Source organism: Heptranchias perlo, chromosome 1, assembly GCF_035084215.1.
Source record: "Heptranchias perlo isolate sHepPer1 chromosome 1, sHepPer1.hap1, whole genome shotgun sequence".
Classification (NCBI taxonomy): Eukaryota; Metazoa; Chordata; class Chondrichthyes; order Hexanchiformes; family Hexanchidae; genus Heptranchias; species Heptranchias perlo.
The window spans coordinates 62,786,991-62,808,168 of record NC_090325.1 but is presented as its reverse complement, the minus strand read 5'-3'; the positions used below and the strand labels follow the sequence as shown (position 1 = coordinate 62,808,168).

The 21,178-nt window shown below is 42.6% G+C and overlaps 1 protein-coding gene across 2 annotated transcripts in view; it reads right to left on the bottom strand.

The window, feature by feature from the left end:
• Positions 1 to 21,178, bottom strand: part of LOC137322691 (integrin alpha-2-like) — a 191,588-nt gene that overhangs the window by 148,598 nt on the left and 21,812 nt on the right. For both annotated transcript variants that reach the window (XM_067985645.1, XM_067985638.1), the window contains exon 2: positions 8,079 to 8,205. In XM_067985645.1, coding sequence (XP_067841746.1) covers positions 8,079 to 8,205 — 127 coding nt within the window. The remainder of the gene's footprint in view (positions 1 to 8,078; positions 8,206 to 21,178) is intronic.

Sequence of the window (21,178 nt, the reverse complement as noted above, 5' to 3'; positions counted from 1 at the left end):
AGGGATGAAGTCGGTGGCTAGGGAATGGAGTTTGTGGCGGGATATATAGATATATACACGCATGCATTGAATGCTGTGCATTTTAAAGAAAATGAGAATCTACCTATGTTAATTTTACAGTATGCAGTCTATGCAAATACATTATGACATATAGTTCATGCATCTTGTACTTGTTATATTAGAAAGAGCCACTCCAGTGTAGGAGCTGCTACTTGTCATATGTTTTTTCATAGATTGCAATAGGAAGCTACCAGTCCCTCCTACAATAGGACAACAGGATGTATCACAGTAAGGAGAGTTAAAGGAGGCAAAAGATTGATCATGCCAGGGTAATTGAGAATAAAAAACATCAGTCTTTGCCAAGCTTGTGACAAAATTATTTCAGGAAATAGTTGTGACATATTAATGCCTCTCCCTTCTGGCAAATTAGCAAAGGCCCTGACTCCTAAAATATATTGAATGTGGCCTCGGCAGTGACTACAGGTTACACTAGCTACAGACTTTTGTGTTTTGACTTCAGAATTTGATATGTATTCAACACCTGATCCAGTGTGTATTTTTTCTGCACATCCACTGTGGTTTTAGACCCAAATTTTTAAGTCAAAGCACCAATGTGTGAAGCGAGTGTAACCTGCTGTCACTACTGAGGAAATCCTCACTCCTTCAAATATCCCAAGGAATGAAATTACAATAGAATCTTTAGGGTTTGGGAATTTGGTATCAGAGTTAGAGTTGGGTTTTAGATTAGGATTGAGTTTAGGTTTAGAGTTTGGTTTAGTGTCGGGCTGAGGGTTAGATTCAGGCTGAGGCTGAAGGCTAGGGTTCGAGTTTGGCTGAGATTTAGGGAAGGGTAAAAGGTTCAGTTGAATTTATTTCAAGGGTGATTTTATATTCTTGAAGGGGAGTGTTTATTTAAGGGTGAGAGACTGCCAGATGAACTTGCAGGGGAAAACACGGAGACACATGTATTACAGCGCCAATATATTTTCTTAAGTCTTAATGGACGGGTTTTTAGATTTGGACAAGTATTATCAAACAAACATCACACTCAGCTTGGATCAATATCTAAGCTTTTGTTTAGCATTTACCAAATACTCCATTAGATTTTTGTGGATTGCCTTTGGAGGAAGGTGGATTCCGGGTATGGGAGGATTGTCTTATGAGGAAAGATTGAACAGGTTGGGTCTATACTCATTGGAGTTTAGAAGAATGAGAGACGATCTTATTGAAACTTATAAGATTCTGAGGGGACTCGATGGGGTAGATGCTGAGAGGATGTAACCCCTCATGGGGAATCTAAAACTAGGGGGCATAGTCTCAGAATAAGGGGCCGCCCATTTAATACAGAAATGAGGAGGAATTTCTTCTCCCAGAGGACCGTGAATCTTTGGAATTCTTTACCCCAAAAAGCTGTGGAGGCTGAGTCATTGAATACATTCAAGGCTGAGTTAGACAAATTTTTGACCAGCAATGGAGTCAAAGGATATGGGGAAAAGGCAGGAAAGTGGAGTTGAGGTAAAAATCAGATCAGCCATGATCTCATGAAATGGCGGAGCAGGCTCGAGGGGACAAATGGCCTACCCCTGCTCCTATCTCTTATGGTCTTAGGGTCTTATGGAAGGAGAGAGGAGTGCTCGGTTTCTCTAACAAAGCTTTGCACTGCCCAAAAAAAAAATCATGATTTCAAACTTCGTACTAGGGTGGTGGTGAGTTAATCTGAATGGCAATTTGGGTTGCTTTGAATCTTTATGTGGTTCAGCTCCTCCTGAATATTATGATTGTCATTTTGAGCTACATATAGCTAGAGGATTATATCATCACAATGGTCAAAGACTGAAGTAGAATGATCACTGCTGAACTCTGCCACTATTTGTGAGAAAACACTGTAAACAATTTCCTTAAATATAAATTGAAAATATACCCATTATAAATTAGCAACTGTTGACACCAAGTTTTCTGTTGCACTTATCAAGATTATATTGTGCTTTTACTAAATCTTTACTTAATACACTTATCCCACTATTTCAGATCATAAAAAATAATTAAGCCTGCTGTTTTACTTCAGTGCTTGTATTGAAGAGAACTTGCCTTCGCAATGAGGAGTTGTTTAAATCATATGGTATAATTGCCCACATGTTTAGCAAGGACCAATCAGATGTAAACAAAAACAGCCATCATTGTGATTCGATACCAAAAAACTATTTAAAAGTTGTAACTGAAAATTTAACTAAGTAAGTAAAAGTAACTGTAAACACTGAAAAGTTCAAAATCTCACTGAAACATTAACTAACCTCAGGTCTGGATCTGCTGAAGGCTTGTAACTTTGGTCAAACCAAGGACTCAATCTATGAGCAGGTTGAGACAGATGTGTCTGTTGCTGAGGTTACATTGATACTAAAGCACCGAAACAGGCCATTCAGCCCAACTGGTCTATGCTGGTGTTTGTGCTCCAGTCGAGCCTCCTCCCACCCTACTCCACCTAACCCTATCAGCATACCCTCTTATTCTTTTTTCCCTCATGTGCTTATCTAGCTTCCCCTTAAATGTATCCATGCTATTTGCTTCAACTACTCCTTGCGGTAGTGCATTCCATATTCTTACCACTCTTCGGTAAAGAAGTTTCTCCTGAATTCTCTATTGGATTTATTAGCAACTATTTTTTATTTATGACCTCTAGTTTTGGACTCCTCCACAAGAAGAAACATTTTCTTTATATCTACCCTGTCAAACCCTTCATTATCTTAAAGACCTCTATCAGGTCACCTCTCAGCCTTCTCTTTTCCAGAGAAAAGAGCCCCAGCTAGTTCAGCCTTGCCTGATAAGTATATCCTCTCAGTTCTATTATCATCCTTGTGAATCTTTTTTGTACCCTCTCCTATGCCTCTATATCCTTTCTACAGTATGGTGACCAGAACTGTGCACAGTACTCCAAGTGTGGTCTAAGGCCTACTCAATTCCATTAAAAAAATTGGTCCACAAGCGATTCCATAGAAGACCAACTAACACAGGAATTGTAATTCATTTGACTGGAGCTCCTCTTAAATTAAGTGTTAATGAGCTTGGGTCTGTAGTTATAATGATTTAACATAATGAGGCTGCAATTGGAAGACCATAACTGTGTGTGCGACTCTTCATTGTGAAGATAGCAGTCTTCACTTGAGAAAATTTAGCCAGCCAACAAACACAGCGGCCCTGAAAACCCACGGGGGTCTACCGGACTCCCAATGTAACTCCAGCAGGAGTCTGGTGGAACTCCCAGGGAAATGGCAGAAATGCCTGAAAAATGACCATTTGCGCCATTTTCCGCCAGTCTCCCATCAGAGTTAAGGCAGGAGACCAGTAGAATCCTTGTGAATTTCAGATGCCACCTACCCTAGAGAACTGACAGAAAATACCCTCTCGGATTTCTAAGACAATTAATTTGTTATCTGCCTGCTGATTCTAAGTTGGCCTATTTACAAAAAATAAATAGCTGCCCCTTAGTATATCCTTGAAATAGAAGCATAAATGGTTCCAGGCATTGGATACAAACCATATCCTAGCCTGTTTCTAATATCTTACTTGAGGGAGGATGGTTTTAAAAGTACTGTGATTTTATAGACACGCAAGGTTCAATGTTCATTTCATCCATATCTTACTATTAGTTCCTTTGCTGTGGCACATATGACAACAGGGAGATTTTCCTGAAAAAATGTCCCCTAATTTCCATACAAACCATCTTTCCACCCCTCATAGTCAGCACCTTCCTTACCTTCACAGATTATCTTCTTCTTTAACAGAAGTTTTGCTTGCTTTGTTTCAATTTATTGCCGGTGGATTAATTTATCTTTAAAAAATATATTACAAATTAAATCCATACCAACAAATTTAACAATTGAACAAGTTTGGGCCGAGTTCTGAATTTGAGGAGGAAGAACTGTGAGAAGACAACAACTGTGGAGGTGAGACTCAGGGACAGCGGCTGTGGCACTGAACTAAGGACTTACAATAATCCTTATTTAACGCTTTCCCAGCCCAGATTTGGCCTGCCATTTGCCACTTGAACAGCCTGAAGTAGTACCTATATTATAAATAGCAAGGGGCCCAGGACCAACCACTAGAATAATCCACATACCCTTTATGATGAAGATCATTAGGGCCTGTGGCAGTTGTTATAAAAAAGACTGTACACATCATATTTCTTACCTGAATTAATTTTGGAAATAAATTAAATAAGCAATATTTGGATAAATACTTGAAGGGGAAAAATTTGCAGGGCTATGTGGAAAGGGCAGGGGAATGGGATTAACTGAGTAGATTTTTCAAAGATCCGGCACAGACACAATGGGCTGAATGGCTTCCTTCAGTGCTGTATCATTCTATGATTCTATAATAGTTATTGTTTAGATGCATGAGGCATTTGTTCATTGAGTCATTCCAACATAAAAAAGTTTATTACTATATCAAGAAACACCTTGAATTAAGTCAAGAAGTTAAAATAGCTTGTGTTAATAATTACCACAACATACAAGGGTCACAATTATCAAGCTGAAAGTGTCAATAAACAAACATTTTCTGGGGGAGCATGCCCCTACATGTGGATCGGAGTAGGGGCTGGGAGAATGCTCCCCCAGTAAATTTTAATTTTGGACATTTGGTGCACTTAGGAGTAATCCAGTCCTACAATTGTCACCAAAGAATGTAACACATTCTACTGCAACATGCTGTAAAAATGAAGTGTCAAAAAAAATGAACATTTGCTGGGGAATCATGCTTTCGCCCCCTCCTTCCCTCAAATGTACAGTGGAGGAAGGAGAAGATACAGATGGACATGCAGTAAAGCGTCCTACTGAGGAGCAGGAAGAAGTTGAAAAAAAAAGAGGCAAAAGTCAGAAAATGGAGAGTTGATAAAACCCAAGGCAGAAGTTTAAAGATTCTTTTGTTTGAATTTTTCTTCTAAAATACATCATTTATTGCATTTAGGTGGAGCAATCTGGCTGGGTGCAAGCCACATTTGAGATGATGTGTGTGGGGGGTGATGAGGGGATGGCATTGCAGGACTACAAGGTCATGAGGGTAGGGGCACAAGTCAGATGACAAGAGCAGGCACTGAGGCCTAAAAGCCATGGAGGCTAGAATCAGTGGCTGGGGCACAGGGTAGTATAGAGAATGGGGGGACAGTAGTGACAGTGGGCTGTGGTAGCGGCAGTGACAGCGGGAGATATCTGGGGTCCGAGGGGTGGTGGGAACAGTTCACAAAATTTGAAAAAGTTTTAAATTATAAAAACATTAAATACATTTTTTAAAAACTTAAGGCTTGAAATGCTTGATACTGGTTCCCACAGTGCCACCTAGGCAGGAAACAGATGTGGGAGATCTCAAAGGTAACAGTGCCACTCAGCAAGTAATGGAGAGAAGTAAAATGAAAGAAAGGAAGAACTTGCAATCAAAAAGCACCGTTCACAACCTCAGGGCCTCCCAAAGTGAATTACAACCACTGAAGTACTTTTGAAGTGTAGTCAATGTTGTAATAATGTAGGATAAAAATAAGTAAAGTCAATAGAAACGGAGAAAAACATGATGGAAAAGCATAAGGGATATAGCATGATGGAGTTAGTGTGACAAATGTGACTGACAGAAAAGCACAACGGTTACAAGTAGTGAGTTTTACACAGTAGGTGGGGTGTGCAGATGTAAGACTTTTAATCTTGTAACAAGTTGAAGCAGGCCCAGGACCCAATGGTCAATTAGACATGCAGACCAGAGTTTAATGGTTAAAACAAGGTTTATTCAACCACAGTAGTTGTCTTTAGATTTTTTAAAAATTCGTTCATGGGATTTGGGCATCGCTGGCAAGGCCTGCATTTATTGCCCATACCTAATTGCCCTTGAGAAGGTGGTGGTGAGCCACCTTCTTGAACCGCTGCAGTCCGTGTGGTGTCGGTTCTCCCACAGTGCTGTTAGGAAGAGAGTTCCAGGATTTTGACCCAGCGACGATGAAGGAACGGTGATATATTTCCAAGTCGGAATGGTGTGTGATTAGAGGGGAACGTGCAGGTGGTGTTGTTCCCATGAACCTGCTGCTCTTGTCTGTCTAGGTAGTAGAGGTCGCGGGTTTGGGAGGTGCTGTCGAAGTAGCCTTGGCGAGTTGCTACAGTGCATCCTGTGGATGGTACACACTGCAGCCGCGGTGCGCTGGTGGTGAAGGGAGTGAATGTTTAGGGTGGTGGATGGGGTGCCAATCAAGCAGGCTGCTTTGTCCTGGATAGTGTCGAGCTTCTTGAGTGTTGTTGGAGCTGCACTCATCCAGGCAAGTGGATCACACTCCTGACTTGTGCCTTGTAGATGGTGGAAAGGCTTTGGGGAGTCAGGAGGTGAGTCACTCGCCGCAGAATACACAGCCTGTAACCTGCTCTTGTAGCCACAGTATTTATATGGCTGGTCCAATTCAGTTTCTGGTCAATGGTGACCCCCAGGATGTTGATGGTGGGGGATTTGGCGATGGTAATGGCGTTGAATGTCAAGGGGAGTTGGTTAGACACTCTCTTGTTGGAGATGGTCATTGCCTGTCACTTGTCTGGCGTGAATGTTACTTGCCACTCATGAGCCCAAGCCTGGATGTTGTCCAGGTCTTGCTGCATGCGGGCTCGTACTGCTTTATTATTTGAGGGGTTGCGAATGGAACTGAACACTGTGCAATCATCAGCGAACATCCCCATTTCTGACCTCATGATGGAGGGAAGGTCATTGATGAAGCAGCTGAAGATGGTTGGGCCTAGGACACTGCCCTGAGGAACTCCTGCAGCAATGTCCTGGGGCTGAGATGATTGGCCTCCAACAACCGCTACCATCTTCCTTTGTGCTAGGAATGACTCCAGCCAATGGACAGCAATGAACAAAACAATAACACTTTCCAGCATACACTTCCTCCCTCTTCTAGTTCCTCCCCCTCAACTGTACTATTTCCTTGCCTTTTACCCTTCCAGGCTGGGAGTCATTTCTGATTGAAGGCAATTAAGGTCATGAATTTCTTAAAGCTTGGTCATTCAGACATTTTATACAAATTCTTAAAGCTGTAACCCTATCGCGGATACAGAACTCTCTAAAGCCTATGGCGCACATATCGCCCCTCGCTCATTTTGTTACAATATATAATAGAGTAGACTGCTATATTTTTGAGTCTTTTATTCTTAAAATTTTGATTTTTTGGGGGGGAAATAAACAGTATACAGCTTGTTTTGGATACTGTCAGGTTCCTCTTCTGCTGTTCCTGGAAATTTGACATCTGACTGAAGTAATTTCACTTCCTCTCCTGAGGTAAAGATAATTGTAAACAATTTTACAACACCAAGTTATAGTCCAACAATTTTATTTGAAATTCACAAGCTTTCGGAGGCTTCCTCCTTCCTCAGGTGAATGTTGTGGCATTCACATTCACAACATTCACCTGAGGAAGGAGGAAGCCTCCGAAAGCTTGTGAATTTCAAATAAAATTGTTGGACTATAACTTGGTGTTGTAAAATTGTTTACAATTGTCAACCCCAGTCCATCACCGGCATCTCCACATCGAGGTAAAGATAGATATAAAGTAACCATTTAATAATTCCGCTATTTCTTTGCCCTTGGAGTGCAGCTTCCTGATTTCTTTTTCAAATGGGCAATGTTTTCTTTTGCCCTTTTTTTATCGTGTATCTATTTCAAAAACCCATTTTCAAAACTTGACTGTCAACACTTTTCCCCAAAGTTTTGTACATTACTATGGATGCGAGTAATGAAGCTGAATTTTCTTTAAAGAAAGAACGGCAAACAGAAAAACAAAAATCATAGAAAGTTGCCATCTCAGGCTTACATTTCAGTTCCTTTTCAACTAGCTATTCTCGTGTCAGTATGCCAAAAAAAACTGATAACAAATAAACAATGGGCAAGTCACACAATCTTGTGCTTTGTTTACAACGCCCAAATTGAACGTTGTACTGCTCTTGTTCTTTATCTACTTTATTATACTGTAAGGTACAGTAGACACTAATAGCATGATTGTAGGTGAACCATGTTCTATTATTTTGTTCTAAAAATAAATGTCAGAATAACTTCTGCCTTACCATTGCCCTTCAGAGTTTGAAAACTGCTGAATGGAGGTGCCAAACTGAACACCTGGAGGGCCTGACAACATTTGGGCTCCCATCACATCAACATTAAAGGCCTGGGATGGCTGGAGAAGAAGACCGCCTATAAAAAGGACAAAAACAGTATCATTTTATGAATCAGAATAAAGCCAATAATTCAGAATGATTGCTACTATGTTAAATAATTCTTCACAGCTGGGTAATGATATTCTGGCCCTTGTAAGTTATTGTTTTAATATTTTTATTTGAGAAACACAAGCGCTGTTTAACAATTGCCGTGTTAAAAAGTTGTTCTCACACAAGGCGGAAGGTTTTAACTCTCGGCTGCTGGATGGCGGAGCCTGTGGCCCAGCTCCCCAATCCTGACAATGGTGGTCTAATCCAATTTGAGGGCCGCACCTCATTACTGTGCTGCTTTGGCTGCTGATTCTGTGATGCTACTCCACTCGGTGATACCAATATGGGATGTAGCAGACTGTATTGTACTAGAGTTGCTATTCCTTCTGTGTGATTCCTGAACACCTTTAACTGGACCACCATTTATTAAGTATTTACATCTCTGGCCCAAAAAAGACAGTTCCATAGAAATGGTAAGAATCAATAAAATAAATACATTCAAGAATCAGAAATGAACAGAACAAAAGAAACAAAGAACAGATTAGAAAACAAAATGATAAACTGTGAGCAGGAACCAAGATACTTAGACTTATTTTGTGACAGAGGTAGGGGAACAAATGGAACGTCTGTTATTTTGCAGCTGAGTGGGCAACTGGACGAACTGCTGATAGGTATGTTTAACTTTTAAAAATTAATTCTCGGGATATGGGCATCGCTAGCAAGGACAACATTTATCAACATTTATTGCCCATCCCTTGTTGCCGTTGAGAAGATGGTGGTGGGCCTTCTTCTTGAATTGCTGCAGTCCATGTGGTGAAGGTACTGCAAGGAGATCCATAATCCAACCTCAGCTACTGCTCTCTGACTTTTGTTTTTTGCAAGCTGCATCTTTCCACCCAACTCCTATTGAGTAGAAATTATGAGTTGCAGACTTTCAAAAAACCTACACACACATACATATATACACAATACAAAATAAAACTATTTTTGCATCTTATCTTGGATTGTAAAATTTTCTATGGGATTCTTTAATTTAAAAAAAACATTTTTTAAACTTCAGCTGAAAGTTGCCCAAAATATTATCTGAACTCTGAGATGTTGCATTCTTGAACTATAATCCAACCTCTGTTATTTTTTATATACAAGTAGAATTTATGGAAGTAGATTTATTCTGTTTTCCAGACAGATTTGCTTGAGAGGTCTAGGGTGAGGGGACATAGATACAAGATTAAATGTTAGAGATTTAGAACAGAAAGCAGGAGAATATTTTTTTTTACACAGAGAGTTGTAAGGTTGTGGAATGCACTACCAGAGTTAGTAACAGAAGCAGAAACCTGTTCCAGGATTTTAATCCAGCATCAATAAAGCAACAGTGATATATGTCCAAGTGAGGATGGTATATGACTTGGAGGGGAAGTTGAAGGATGGGTTTCTAATGCACCTTCTGCCCTTGTCCTTCTAGGGGGTGGAGGTTGCGGGTTTGGGAAGTGCTGCCGAAGAAGCCTTGGTGACTTGCTGCCGTGTATCCTGATCCTGTAGATAGTACACACTGCAGCCATGGCACCCCAGCGGTGGAGGGAGTGCATATTTAAGCTAATGGATGGGGCACTGTTCAAGCAGACAGCTTTGTTCTGGATGGTGTCGAGCCTCTTGAGTGTTGCAGCTGCAGCCGTCGTGTTGCAGGCAAGAGGACTGTATTCCATCACACTTCTGACTTGTGCCTCGTAGATGGTGGAGAGGCTTTGTGGAGTCAGAAGGTGAGCCATGCACTGCAGAATATTCAGCCTCTGATTGGCTCTAGCAGCCATGGCATTTATGGAGGAAGTCCATTTGAGTTTCTGACCCCTAGGATATTGATGCTGGGGGACTGATGGTAATGCAATTGCCTGGCACTTTTGAGGCTTGAATGGTACTTGCCACTTATCAGCCCAAGCCAGGGTCTCATCCAGATCTTTCTGTATGGTGGCATGGACAGCTTCATTACCTGAAGAATTGCCAATGGAGATGAACACTGTGCGATCATCAGAGAAGAGCCCCATTTCTGACCTTATGATGGAGGGAAGGTCATTGATGAAGCAGCTGAAGATAGTTGGTCCTAGGATGCTGCCCTGAGGAACTCCTGTAGCAATGTCCTGGTGCTGAGATGAGTAGCCTCCAACAACTAAAACCACCTTCCTTTGGGCCAGGTATGACCCAGCTACTGGAGAGTTTATCCCCTGATCTACATTGACTTCAGTTTTATCAGGGCTCCTTGGTGCCACACTCGGTCAAATGCTGCCTTGATGTCAAGGGCAGTCACTCTCACCTCATCTCTGGAATTCAGCTCGTGTCCATGTTTGGACCAAGGCTGTAAAGATGTCTGTAGCCGAATAGTCCTGGCCGAACCTAAACTGAGCATTGGTAAGCAGGTTATTGGTGAGTAAGTGCCACTTGATAGCACTGTTGGTGACTCCTTCCATCACTTTGCTGATGATTGGGAGCATGCTGATAGGGCCATAATTGGCCTGGTTGGATTTGTTCTGCTTTTTGTGAGGAGGAGATACCTGGGAAATTTTCCACATTGTGTGGTCGATGTCAATGTTGTAGCTGGTACAGCTTAGCTAGGGGTGTGGCTGGAGAACAGTCCTTCAGACTTGGCTCAGTGGTAGCACTTTCTCCTCTGAGTCAGAAGGCTGTGGATTCAAGTCCCATTCCAGAGACTTGAGCGCGTAATCTAGGCTGACACGCCAATGTAGTATTAAGGGAATGCTGCACTCTCGGAGGTGCCGATGAGACGTTTAACCGAGGCCTCGCCTGCATTTTCAGGTGGACATAAAAGATCCCATAGCACTATTTTGATGAAGCGCAGGGGAGTTCTCCCTGGTGTCCTGGCCAAAATTGACAATATTGCCAACGGCATGTTGTTGGGGATCGCAACCTTTGTTGAGTTCAGCGCACTCAGCCATTTTTTGATATCAGGTGGAGTGAATTGAATTGGCTGATGACTGGCATCTGTGTTGGTGAGAACCTCAGGAGGAGGCCGAGAAGCATCTTCCCCTCTGCACTTCTCCACTGCTCTTCTTTGAAGTCACGTACCACACTTATCAGGACTTTCTTTGATGCTGATCTCGTGCTTTCATTTTCAGGAATTGTCTCCGAACCATTCTATTCAGGTTTTACCACAGGCATGATCAGGCTTGCCCAGCTGCTGTGGTCAATTATCTCGATTATGCCATCATGCTCCACGTAATCTAATTCTAATATCATTTCCTTTAGAGCATAGGGTACTGCTCTGGGCTTAAAACATTTTGGCTTCTTCCCCTCCTTCACGATAGCCCAGAAATTGTTGGAAAAATAATGACAAATTAACGGCGCCTACCTTTATTAGTTCTCAAAAAATCCAGAAATTTGTGGCGAAGAGATACACCATGAGTTCCGAATCTCCACAAATTGCTGGACGATTTGTATCGCTGTTAGCTCGACAAAACCGAAAAAATTGTAACCTCGCCGTGAACCTCTCCATTGAAATTAATTGCATGTCATGAAATTGCTAGATTTGCACCGTAAATGCGAATTAATCTCGCCACTGCCATTTAGGGCTGGTATTTCATGTCGTAAGGACCCTGTTAATGATCTGATTTATGGTCCTGACATGAAAGTCAACCATGGAAGCCCAGAAATATAACAAATGAAGCTGTGGAGTCTCAATTCAGCGGGTAGTGAATTGTTCCCAGAGATTTTTAAAACTTTTTTTTATCTGCCTTGGCAGTATCTTTATGCCAGTCTTGTCGTCCACAATCCTGTTGGTGTTGGAGGGCAATAATTTTCAGGATCCAAATTTGTTTTGACACTCAGAAATGCAAATTAGATAGATTTCTTTCAGAAAATAATTTTGGGAAACATTATATGAGTAAGAATGCTTGTAAATTTCGCACACCTTCTCTGCCATTCACTCATTAACTTCTCAAGGACCAATACAGCAATTCCCAAACACAACTGGGTTACAATGTCCTCCTCTTCTGCTTGTTCTTTTTAATTTTTTTCTTACTTTTCATTTCTGTCTCTTTTTCTCACTCCCTTAATCCACTCTCTTTCTTTCCCTTTCTATATTTCTCTTTCTGTATCTAATTTGAATCTAATTCCTCATATTTCCTTCTCCGCGTTCGCTCTGTTTCTTTGTCCATCCTTAACTTTAATTGGTTAAGTAGATAGACCATTGGGCATGACGTTTATGAGGTCCCAGATATGATGTTGACATCGCTGTGCCATTATTAATTTGCATTTCCAGCAATTTGCGGCGCAAATATAGTGCGATCCGAAGGGTAAGGAAAACAATCCAATTCACATCGCTCGCCTCAAGATGCGTCACTCCAACAATTTCTGGGCCATTAATGTTTACCTGGACACCCTTTGCTATACCAAGTTTTGGACTGAAATTGGACTTGTACTCTTCCATGAATACATCCACAGGTCCTTGAGTAGTGATCTTCATAATAACGGCCCAGTTTAACTTCTGACTAGGAAACCAATCTCGGCTCATCAATGAGGGAGTTTGCCCTTAACTTCAATTACAGACAATTGTTTTGTCTGATTTTCATATTTTACTTTTATTTTCCCAGGGACTGGCGATAGTTGTCCAGCATAACTTTTCAGTAAAATTTCAGTTTTCCGTAGGGCAATTTTCTGAAGCTTTTCATTGTATACTTTTGATAACATGATAGTTACCACAGCCCCAGTGTCCAATTCAAATTCACATTTAATACCTTCTATCCAGACAGGGACCACAATTTCACATTGTCTCTTTCCTGTAATGGAACATACAAGAAAATGCCTCTCTTCTTCATCCATCTCACCTTGTCCAACGGTTTCTTTGGTTCCTTGTTGGAATCAACATAATGGACACTGGATTTCTGTCTTCTGTTGATTTCTCACAACACTATTATATGACTTGTGGACTTATTTTCTTCTCCTTGCCTCCAATCTAGCAGCATCTATTGGCATACGGCAACACTTAGCCTTCTTCCAAAAACCTCGGCCTGGATGATGACTATTTTGACCACATCTCCAACATGGTTGAGTGACTCTGTTCACTCTGGAGCTGCTGGACCTTGTGGCGGGTAACTGCTATTTTGAGACGTGAGTCTGTCTTCTACCAATAGCTTCCTGTGTATCGATGTTTCCTTCAAACCGCAGGCAAAGCTGTCTCTTACTGCATCATTGAGAAACCCACAAAAGTCACATGTTTCATACATTTTCCTCAGTTCTGTCACAAACTGAGAAACATTTTCATCATCCCTTTGCCTCCTCTGGTTAAACTTGAACCATTTCGCAATAACGCGTGGCTTTGGGTCAGATGTTCTTTGGCCACGTGGACTAACTCTTTTTACATTCTGTCTTTAGTCTCGACAGGAACAATCAGAATCTTAATCAATATATATGTTGCAGTTCCTCAGATAGTTCCTAAGATATGCTTTAGTTACAAGTTCATTCGACTCAAACTAAAAAATTAAATCTTTCAACACTCCAGCTATACACTATTCGGTACTCTTCAATTTTTCCAAGTAATGCCAACCTGACAAAAAACATTTCAGGTGACAAGGTAGACCACTACCGAACGAACAAAGATGTCCAATATTCAATCTTATTAATAATGCGTTGCCCGTTATCCTCATTGCCGCAGTTAAGTCTGAATAAATACTCAAATTGGTGTCGTAATAACTAACTGCTTTTGTTTCCAGACCCTCTGGAATCTTCCGTCAAGGAATAATAAAGCAATACAAGAGAAGACCTTGGAGTATAATTGCGACAATGTGCTTAGTCCCAAGAAGGGAGTCATCTAGTGTTCAGTTAACAATATGCAACTACCATACAGATCCAGACCACAACATTTAAGAATAGATTAGATACATGGTAGAAATAAAGGGGAGTAAAGGGATATAGGATCAGGGCAAGCACATGGGATTAGGGCTACAGCTCATGCCATGGATAAACACTAACATGGACTGACTGGGCTGAATAGTCTGTTGCCATGTTGTAATTTCTATGTCATTCTATGCTTGCATTGGGTATCATAATGTGTAGCAATGGATCATAGGTTCCTGCAATTGACTCATGTCACATGAACTGAAGTGTTGCTATACTGTCTAATTTGAATTTACATGCTATTCTACCATGTGGTTTAAAACTGTAGTGATAGCAAACTACAATAGTATTGAGGTCTATTTCACTTCACATTACAAGAAAACATTTGTTCAGTTTGTTTGGATGAGAGGTGCACCAGACATGTTATTCTATCTTTCCCTTTCAAATGCTGACCAACCTGCTGGGGATCTCCAGCATTCATGGCATTATCTCTTAGAAAATTTGCACCATCTGTAATTGTGAGAACCAGAACTAAAAATATGCTATCTTTTCAGCAGCCCAACCACACTGACACCACCTAACGCCACCCAACCCCAGCTGGACTTGCCAAGTATGACTCATTTCCTCCAACAACTACAATCTAAACTAGAAATGACAAAACTACATAAAAATTAAGCAAAATTCAAATACATTGAAGTCGACTCAGTTTAAACACGTGGATACGGTAGCATAGTGGTTATGTTAGTGAACTAGTAATCCAGCAGCCTGGATAAATAATCCAGAGATAAGTGTTCAAATCCTGCAGTTGGGGAATTTAAATACAGATAATAAAAAAAATCCGCAGCAAAATACTAGTATCAGTAACGGTGACCATGAAACTACTGGATTGTCATAAAAATCGATCTGGTTCATTAATGCCCTTTAGGGAAGGAAACCTGCCGTCCTTACCTAGTCGGGCCTATATGTGACTCCAGACCCCACAGCAATGCGGTTGATTCTTAACTACTCTCTGAAATGGCCTAGCAAGCCACTCTGTTGTACAATCCCGCTACAAAACAACATAAGAATAATAAAACTGGACGGACCACTAGGCACCGGACAAGGCAAAGGCACAGTAACCCCAGTCGACCCTGCAAAGTCCTCCTCACTATCATCTGGGGACTTGTGCCAAAATTGGGAGAGCTGTCCCACAGACTAGTCAAGCAACAGCCTGACATAGCCATACTCACAGAATCATACCTTTCAGCCAACGTCCCAGGCTCCTCCATCACCATCGCTGGGTATTTCCTCTCCCACTGGCAGGCCAGACCCACCAGAGGTGGCGGTACAGAGGTATACAGTTAGGACGGAGTGGCCCTGGGAGTTCCCATGAAGTCTCATGGCATCAGGTCAAACATGGGCAAGGAAACCTCCTGCTGATTAACACCTACTGCCCTCCCTCAGCTGATGAATCAGTCCTCCTCCATGTTGGGAAGCACTGAGGGTAGCAAGGGCACAGAATGTACCCTGGGTGGGGGACTTCAATGTCCATCACCAAGAGTAGTAGCTTGGTAGCACCACTACTGACCGAGCTGGCCGAGTCCTGAAGGACATAACTGGTAGAATGGGCATGCGGCAGGTGGTGAGAGAACCAACACGAGGGAAAAACCTACTTGACCTCGTCCTCACCAGTCTACCTGTTGCAGATGCATCTGTCCATGACAGTATTAGTAGGAGTGACCACCGCACAGTCCTTGTGGAGTCGAAGTCCCATCTTCACACTGAGGACACCGTCCATCGTGTTGTGTGGCACTACCACTATGCTAAATGGGATAGATTTAGAATGGAATCTAGCAGCTCAAAACTGGGCATCCATGAGGTGCTGTGGGCCATCAGCAGCAGCAGAATTGTATTCCAGAACAATCTGTAACCTCATGGCTCGGTATATCCCTCACTCTACCATTACTATCAAGCCAGGGGATCAACCCTGGTTCAATAAGGAGTGTAGAAGAGCATGCCAGAAGCAGCACCAGGCATACCTAAAAATGAGGTGCCAACCTGGTGAAGCTACAAGAAAGGACTAAATGCATGATAAACAGTGGAAGCAGCATGCTTTAGGCAGAGCTAAGCAATCCCACAACCAACGGATCAGATCAAAGCTCTGCGGTCCTGCCACATCCAGATGTGAATGGTGGTGGACAATTAAACAACTAACGGGAGGAGGTTCCATGAACATCCCCATCCTCAATGATGGCAGAGCCCAGCAGGTGAGTGCAAAAGACAAGGCTGAAGCGTATGCAACCATCTTCAGCCAGAAGTGCCGAGTGGATGATCCATCTCGGTCTCCTCCCGAGATCCCCAACATCACAGAAATCAGACTTCAGCCAATTCGATACATTCCACATGACATCAAGAAATGGCTGAGTGCACTGGATACAGCAAAGGCCATGGGCTCCAATAACATCCCGGCTGTAGTGCTGAAGATTTATGCTCCAGAACTAGCCACACCTCTAGTCAAGCTGTTCCAGTACAGCTACAACACTGGCATCTACCTGACAAAGAGGAAAATTGCCCAGTATGTCCTCTCCACGAAAAGCAGGACAAATCCAATCCGGCTAATTACCTCCCCATCAGTCTACTCTCAATCATCAGGTGGAACGCAATGGACACCTACAGACGCTGAAAGACGCCCTAGTAAGAACGGGATATGACGCTCGACTCATCGATCGACAGTTCCGACGGGCCACAGCAAAAAATCGCATAGACCTCCTCAGGAGACTAACACGGGACGCAACCAACAGAGTACCCTTTGTCGTCCAGTACTTCCCCGGAGCGGAGAAACTATGCTATGTTCTCCGCAGCCTTCAACATGTCATCAATGACGACGAACACCTCGCTATGGCCATCCCCACACCTCCACTACTCGCCTTTAAACAGCCACCCAACCTCAAACAGACCATCGTTCGCAGCAAATTACCTAGCTTTCAAGAGAACAGCGTCCACGACACCACACAACCCTGCCGCGGTAACCTCTGCAAGACATGCCAGATCATCGACACAGATACCACCATCACACGAGAGGACACCACCCACCAGGTGCATGGTTCATACTCCTGTGACTCGGCCAACGTTGTCTACCTCATACGTTGCAGGAAAGGATGCCCCAGAGCATGGTACATTGGCGAGACCATGCAGACACTGCGACAACGGATGAATGGACACCGCGCAACAATCGCCAAACAGGAGGGTTCCCTCCCAGTCGGGGAACACTTCAGCAGTCAAGGACATTCAGCCACCGACCTTCGGGTAAGCGTACTCCAAGGCGGCCTTCGAGACACACGACAACCCAAAATCGTCGAGCAGAAATTGATAGCCAAGTTCCGCACCCATGAGGACGGCCTCAACCGGGATCTTGGGTTCATGTCACGCTACACGTTACCCCACCAGCGAACAAATGTTATCTGTTTTTAATATAACGGGTCAGTTGCTGTCTTTTCTATGTTTCTACCTCTGTTTTTTTTTGTTTGTTGTTTTTTTTGGTGATTTGTATATTCTGAGACCTGGAAGGTAACACCTGTCTGTCTGCACACTGATTGCCTTGGCAACAGGCAGTTGAAAAAACTGTCTGTTATCACCAAGCATTGTTCTGTGAATTATAAATGCCACTTCATTTCGAGGATTTCATTTCCACATCGTTCACCTGAGGAAGGAGGTAGCCTCCGAAAGCTTGTGAATTTAAAATAAAATTGCTGGACTATAACTTGGTGTTGTAAAATTGTTTACAATTCTCAATCATCAGCAAAGTGATGGAAGGTGTCATCGACAGTGCTATCAAGTGGCACTTACTCGTCAATAACCTGCTCATCAATGCTCAGTTTAGGTTCCACCAGGGCCACTTGGCTCCAGACCTCATTACAGCCTTGGTCCAAACATGGACAAAAGAGTTGAATTCCAGAGGTGAGGTGAGAGTAACTGCCCTTGACATCAAGGCAGCATTTGACCGAGTGTGGCACCAAGGAGCCCTAGTAAAATTGAAGTCAATGGGAATCAAGGGGAAAACTCTCCAGTGGCTGGAGTCATACCTAGCACAAAGGAAGATGGTAGTGGTTGTTGGAGGCCAATCATCTCAGCCCCAGGGCATTGCTGCAGGAGTTCCTCAGGGCAGTGTCCTAGGCCCAACCATCTTCAGCTGCTTCATCAATGACCTTCCCTCCATCATAAGGTCAGAAATGGGGATGTTCGCTAATGATTGCACAGTGTTCAATTTCATTCGTAACCCCTCAGATAATGAAGCAGTCCGTGCCCGCATGCAGCAAGACCTGGACGACATCCAGGCTTGGGCTGATAAGTGGCAAGTAACATTCGTGCCAGACAAATGCCAGGCAATGGCCATCGCCCACAAGAGAGATTCTAACCACCTACCCTTGACATTCAACGCCATTACCATCGCCGAATTCCCCACCATTAACATCCTGGTGGTCATCACTGACCAGAAACTTAACTGGATCAGCCACATAAATACTGTGGCTACAAGAGCAGGTCAGGTGCTGGGTATTCTGTGGCGAGTGACTCACCACCTGACTTTCCAAAGCTTTTCCACCATCTCCAAGGCACAAGTCAGGAGTATGATGCAATACTCTCCACTTGCCTGGATGAGTGCAGCTCCAACAACACTCAAGAAGCTCGACATCATCCAGAATAAAGCAGCCCGCTTGATTGGCACCCCATCCACCACCTTAAACATTCACTCCCTTCACCACCGGCGCATTGTGGCTGCAGTGTGTACCATCCACAGGATACACTGCAGCAACTCGCCAAGGCTTCTTCGACAGCACCTCCCAAACCCGCGACCTCTACCACCTGGAAGGACAAGGGCAGCAGGCACATGCGAACAACACCACCTGCACGTTCCCCTCCAAGTCATACACCATCCTGACTTGGAAATATATCGGCGTTCCTTCATCGTCGCTGGGTCAAAATCCTGGAACTTCCTACATAACGGCAGTGTGGGAGCACATTTGACACACAGACTGCTGCAGTTCATGGAGACGGCTCACCACCACCTTCTCAAGGGCAATTAGGGATGGGCAATAAATGCTGGCCTCGCCAGCGATGCCCACATCCCATGAATGAATAATAAAGATAAAACACCACTGACAGCAAAAAGAAGGTGAGGCTAAACCTCAGGTTTCCATTTTGCCCTCGGGGAACTATTTTTTTTCTTTCAAATAAAGAGAAAAGATTCACCTGACCTCAGATCAGCTTGGAATTTGACTCTTTATTTTTGCCCATCCCTACAACATCCTGCTCAAATTACTGTTTCATATCTAGATCATGAAGTAGTATTTAGTGTTAGGCAATAAGTCGAGTGGCCAATGAATTGTGATAATATTCCAAACTGGTTTATTTTCATTCGATATTTACTCCGGTTACTCATCACGATTTCCGGATTGTAATACCATATGAGCAAAATCTTAAATACTGTAAATGATCCTTTTAATAACACATCACTTTTTGTCATGTACATACTCAATGCCAAACTGCTGACCTACAAGATGCGAGGCAGAATGTGTTGAAACCAGACTGACCCTATTTATATGTCTATGGTTGTGATTGAGCTAGAATAGATGATTTTTCAGCAGTCTAGACCATTAGTTAAGTTAACATTTATCTATATTTGTCAGTTTTTTTCCTGAGATGTATACATAAAATATGGGTAAGTGTATGATGACTTTTGAAAAATGCAGTTTGTTAAAATGCCATAGAGTTATCAATAAATTCTGAAAATGTTTTCAAGATCATAAGGGCACAGGGAGCTATTCTTGGATATCAACAACTTGTGTTTATGTTGCACCTTTAACGTAGTAAAACGTTCCAAGTCGCTTCACAGGAGCGATTATCAAACAAAATTTGCCCCCCCATCCCGAGCCACATAGGGACATATTAGGACAGTGACCAAAAGCTTGGTCAAAGAGGTAAGTTTTAAAGGAGCATCTTAAAGGAGGAGAGAGGTAGAGAGGTGGCAAGGTTTAGGGAGGGAATTTCAGAGCTTAGGGCCTAGGCAGCTGAAGGGACGGCCACCAATGGTGGAGCGATTAAAATCGGGGATGCGCAAGAGGCAAGAATTGGAGGAGTGCAGAGATCACAGAGGGTTGTAGGGCTGGAGGAGGTTACAGCGATAGGGAGGGGCGAGGCCATGGAGGGATTTGAAAACAAGGATGAGAATTTTAAAATCAAGACGTTCACGGACCAGGAGCCAGTGTAGGTCAGCGAGCACAGGGGTAATGGGTGAACGGGACTTGGTGCGAGTTATGATATGGGCAGCAGAGTTTTCGATGAGCTCAAGTTTATGGAGGGTGGAAGCTACATGATAGAAGATATAATTTTTCAGAAATTGTTGGCCATTAAAATACCCTCTACCAACTGTATCAGAAAATCCAGATATTATAGAGAAAGATCACTAAAAATTCAATGCTTTCGCTGAAATTTAATTTGTCAAATATATTTGTGAGTAGGGCCATAATACATCTGAAGAAACAGATCAGTCATCCATCTTTCACTTTAAGTTGTGATAGGAACTATAATACTCAGTTGATATTTAATAGAACTATTTCAAATAGCAGCTGTTATGTTTGTCTTGACTGCCAGTACACTGAAACCCGCCCATTTGCTTGGGTTGCATATATAATTTTTTAAAATCACCATTGACTTTAATATGCTCGCTGTGGACCTTCGTCACTGACTGGGCAAGTTCAGTACAACCAATAATTGAAAACCACGTTTTGAGGATTTATGAGGACAAGTTAAGGAAATTGGACTTCAATTCCTTTGGAAAAAGATTTCAAGGTGGCATAATTAAAATTTACAAGATTATGGAGGAGACTAACAAAAAATTGATTCAGGCAATTCTTCACTGTCGTACTGGATCAAAATACCAAGGGATACAAAATTAAAAAAATGGAAGTTGGGAATAAAAAAGAAAGTCAGGAGTAACCTTTTTATAGAAAAAGGTGACTTTCGAATGAGTTACCAGGGAAAGCCACTGAAGCAAATCGTGTAAAATGATTGAAGAAGCAACTAGATTGGGCAAACGAGGGGTTGAAGGATATGATAAGATGTATAATAGGAAAAAGTGATAG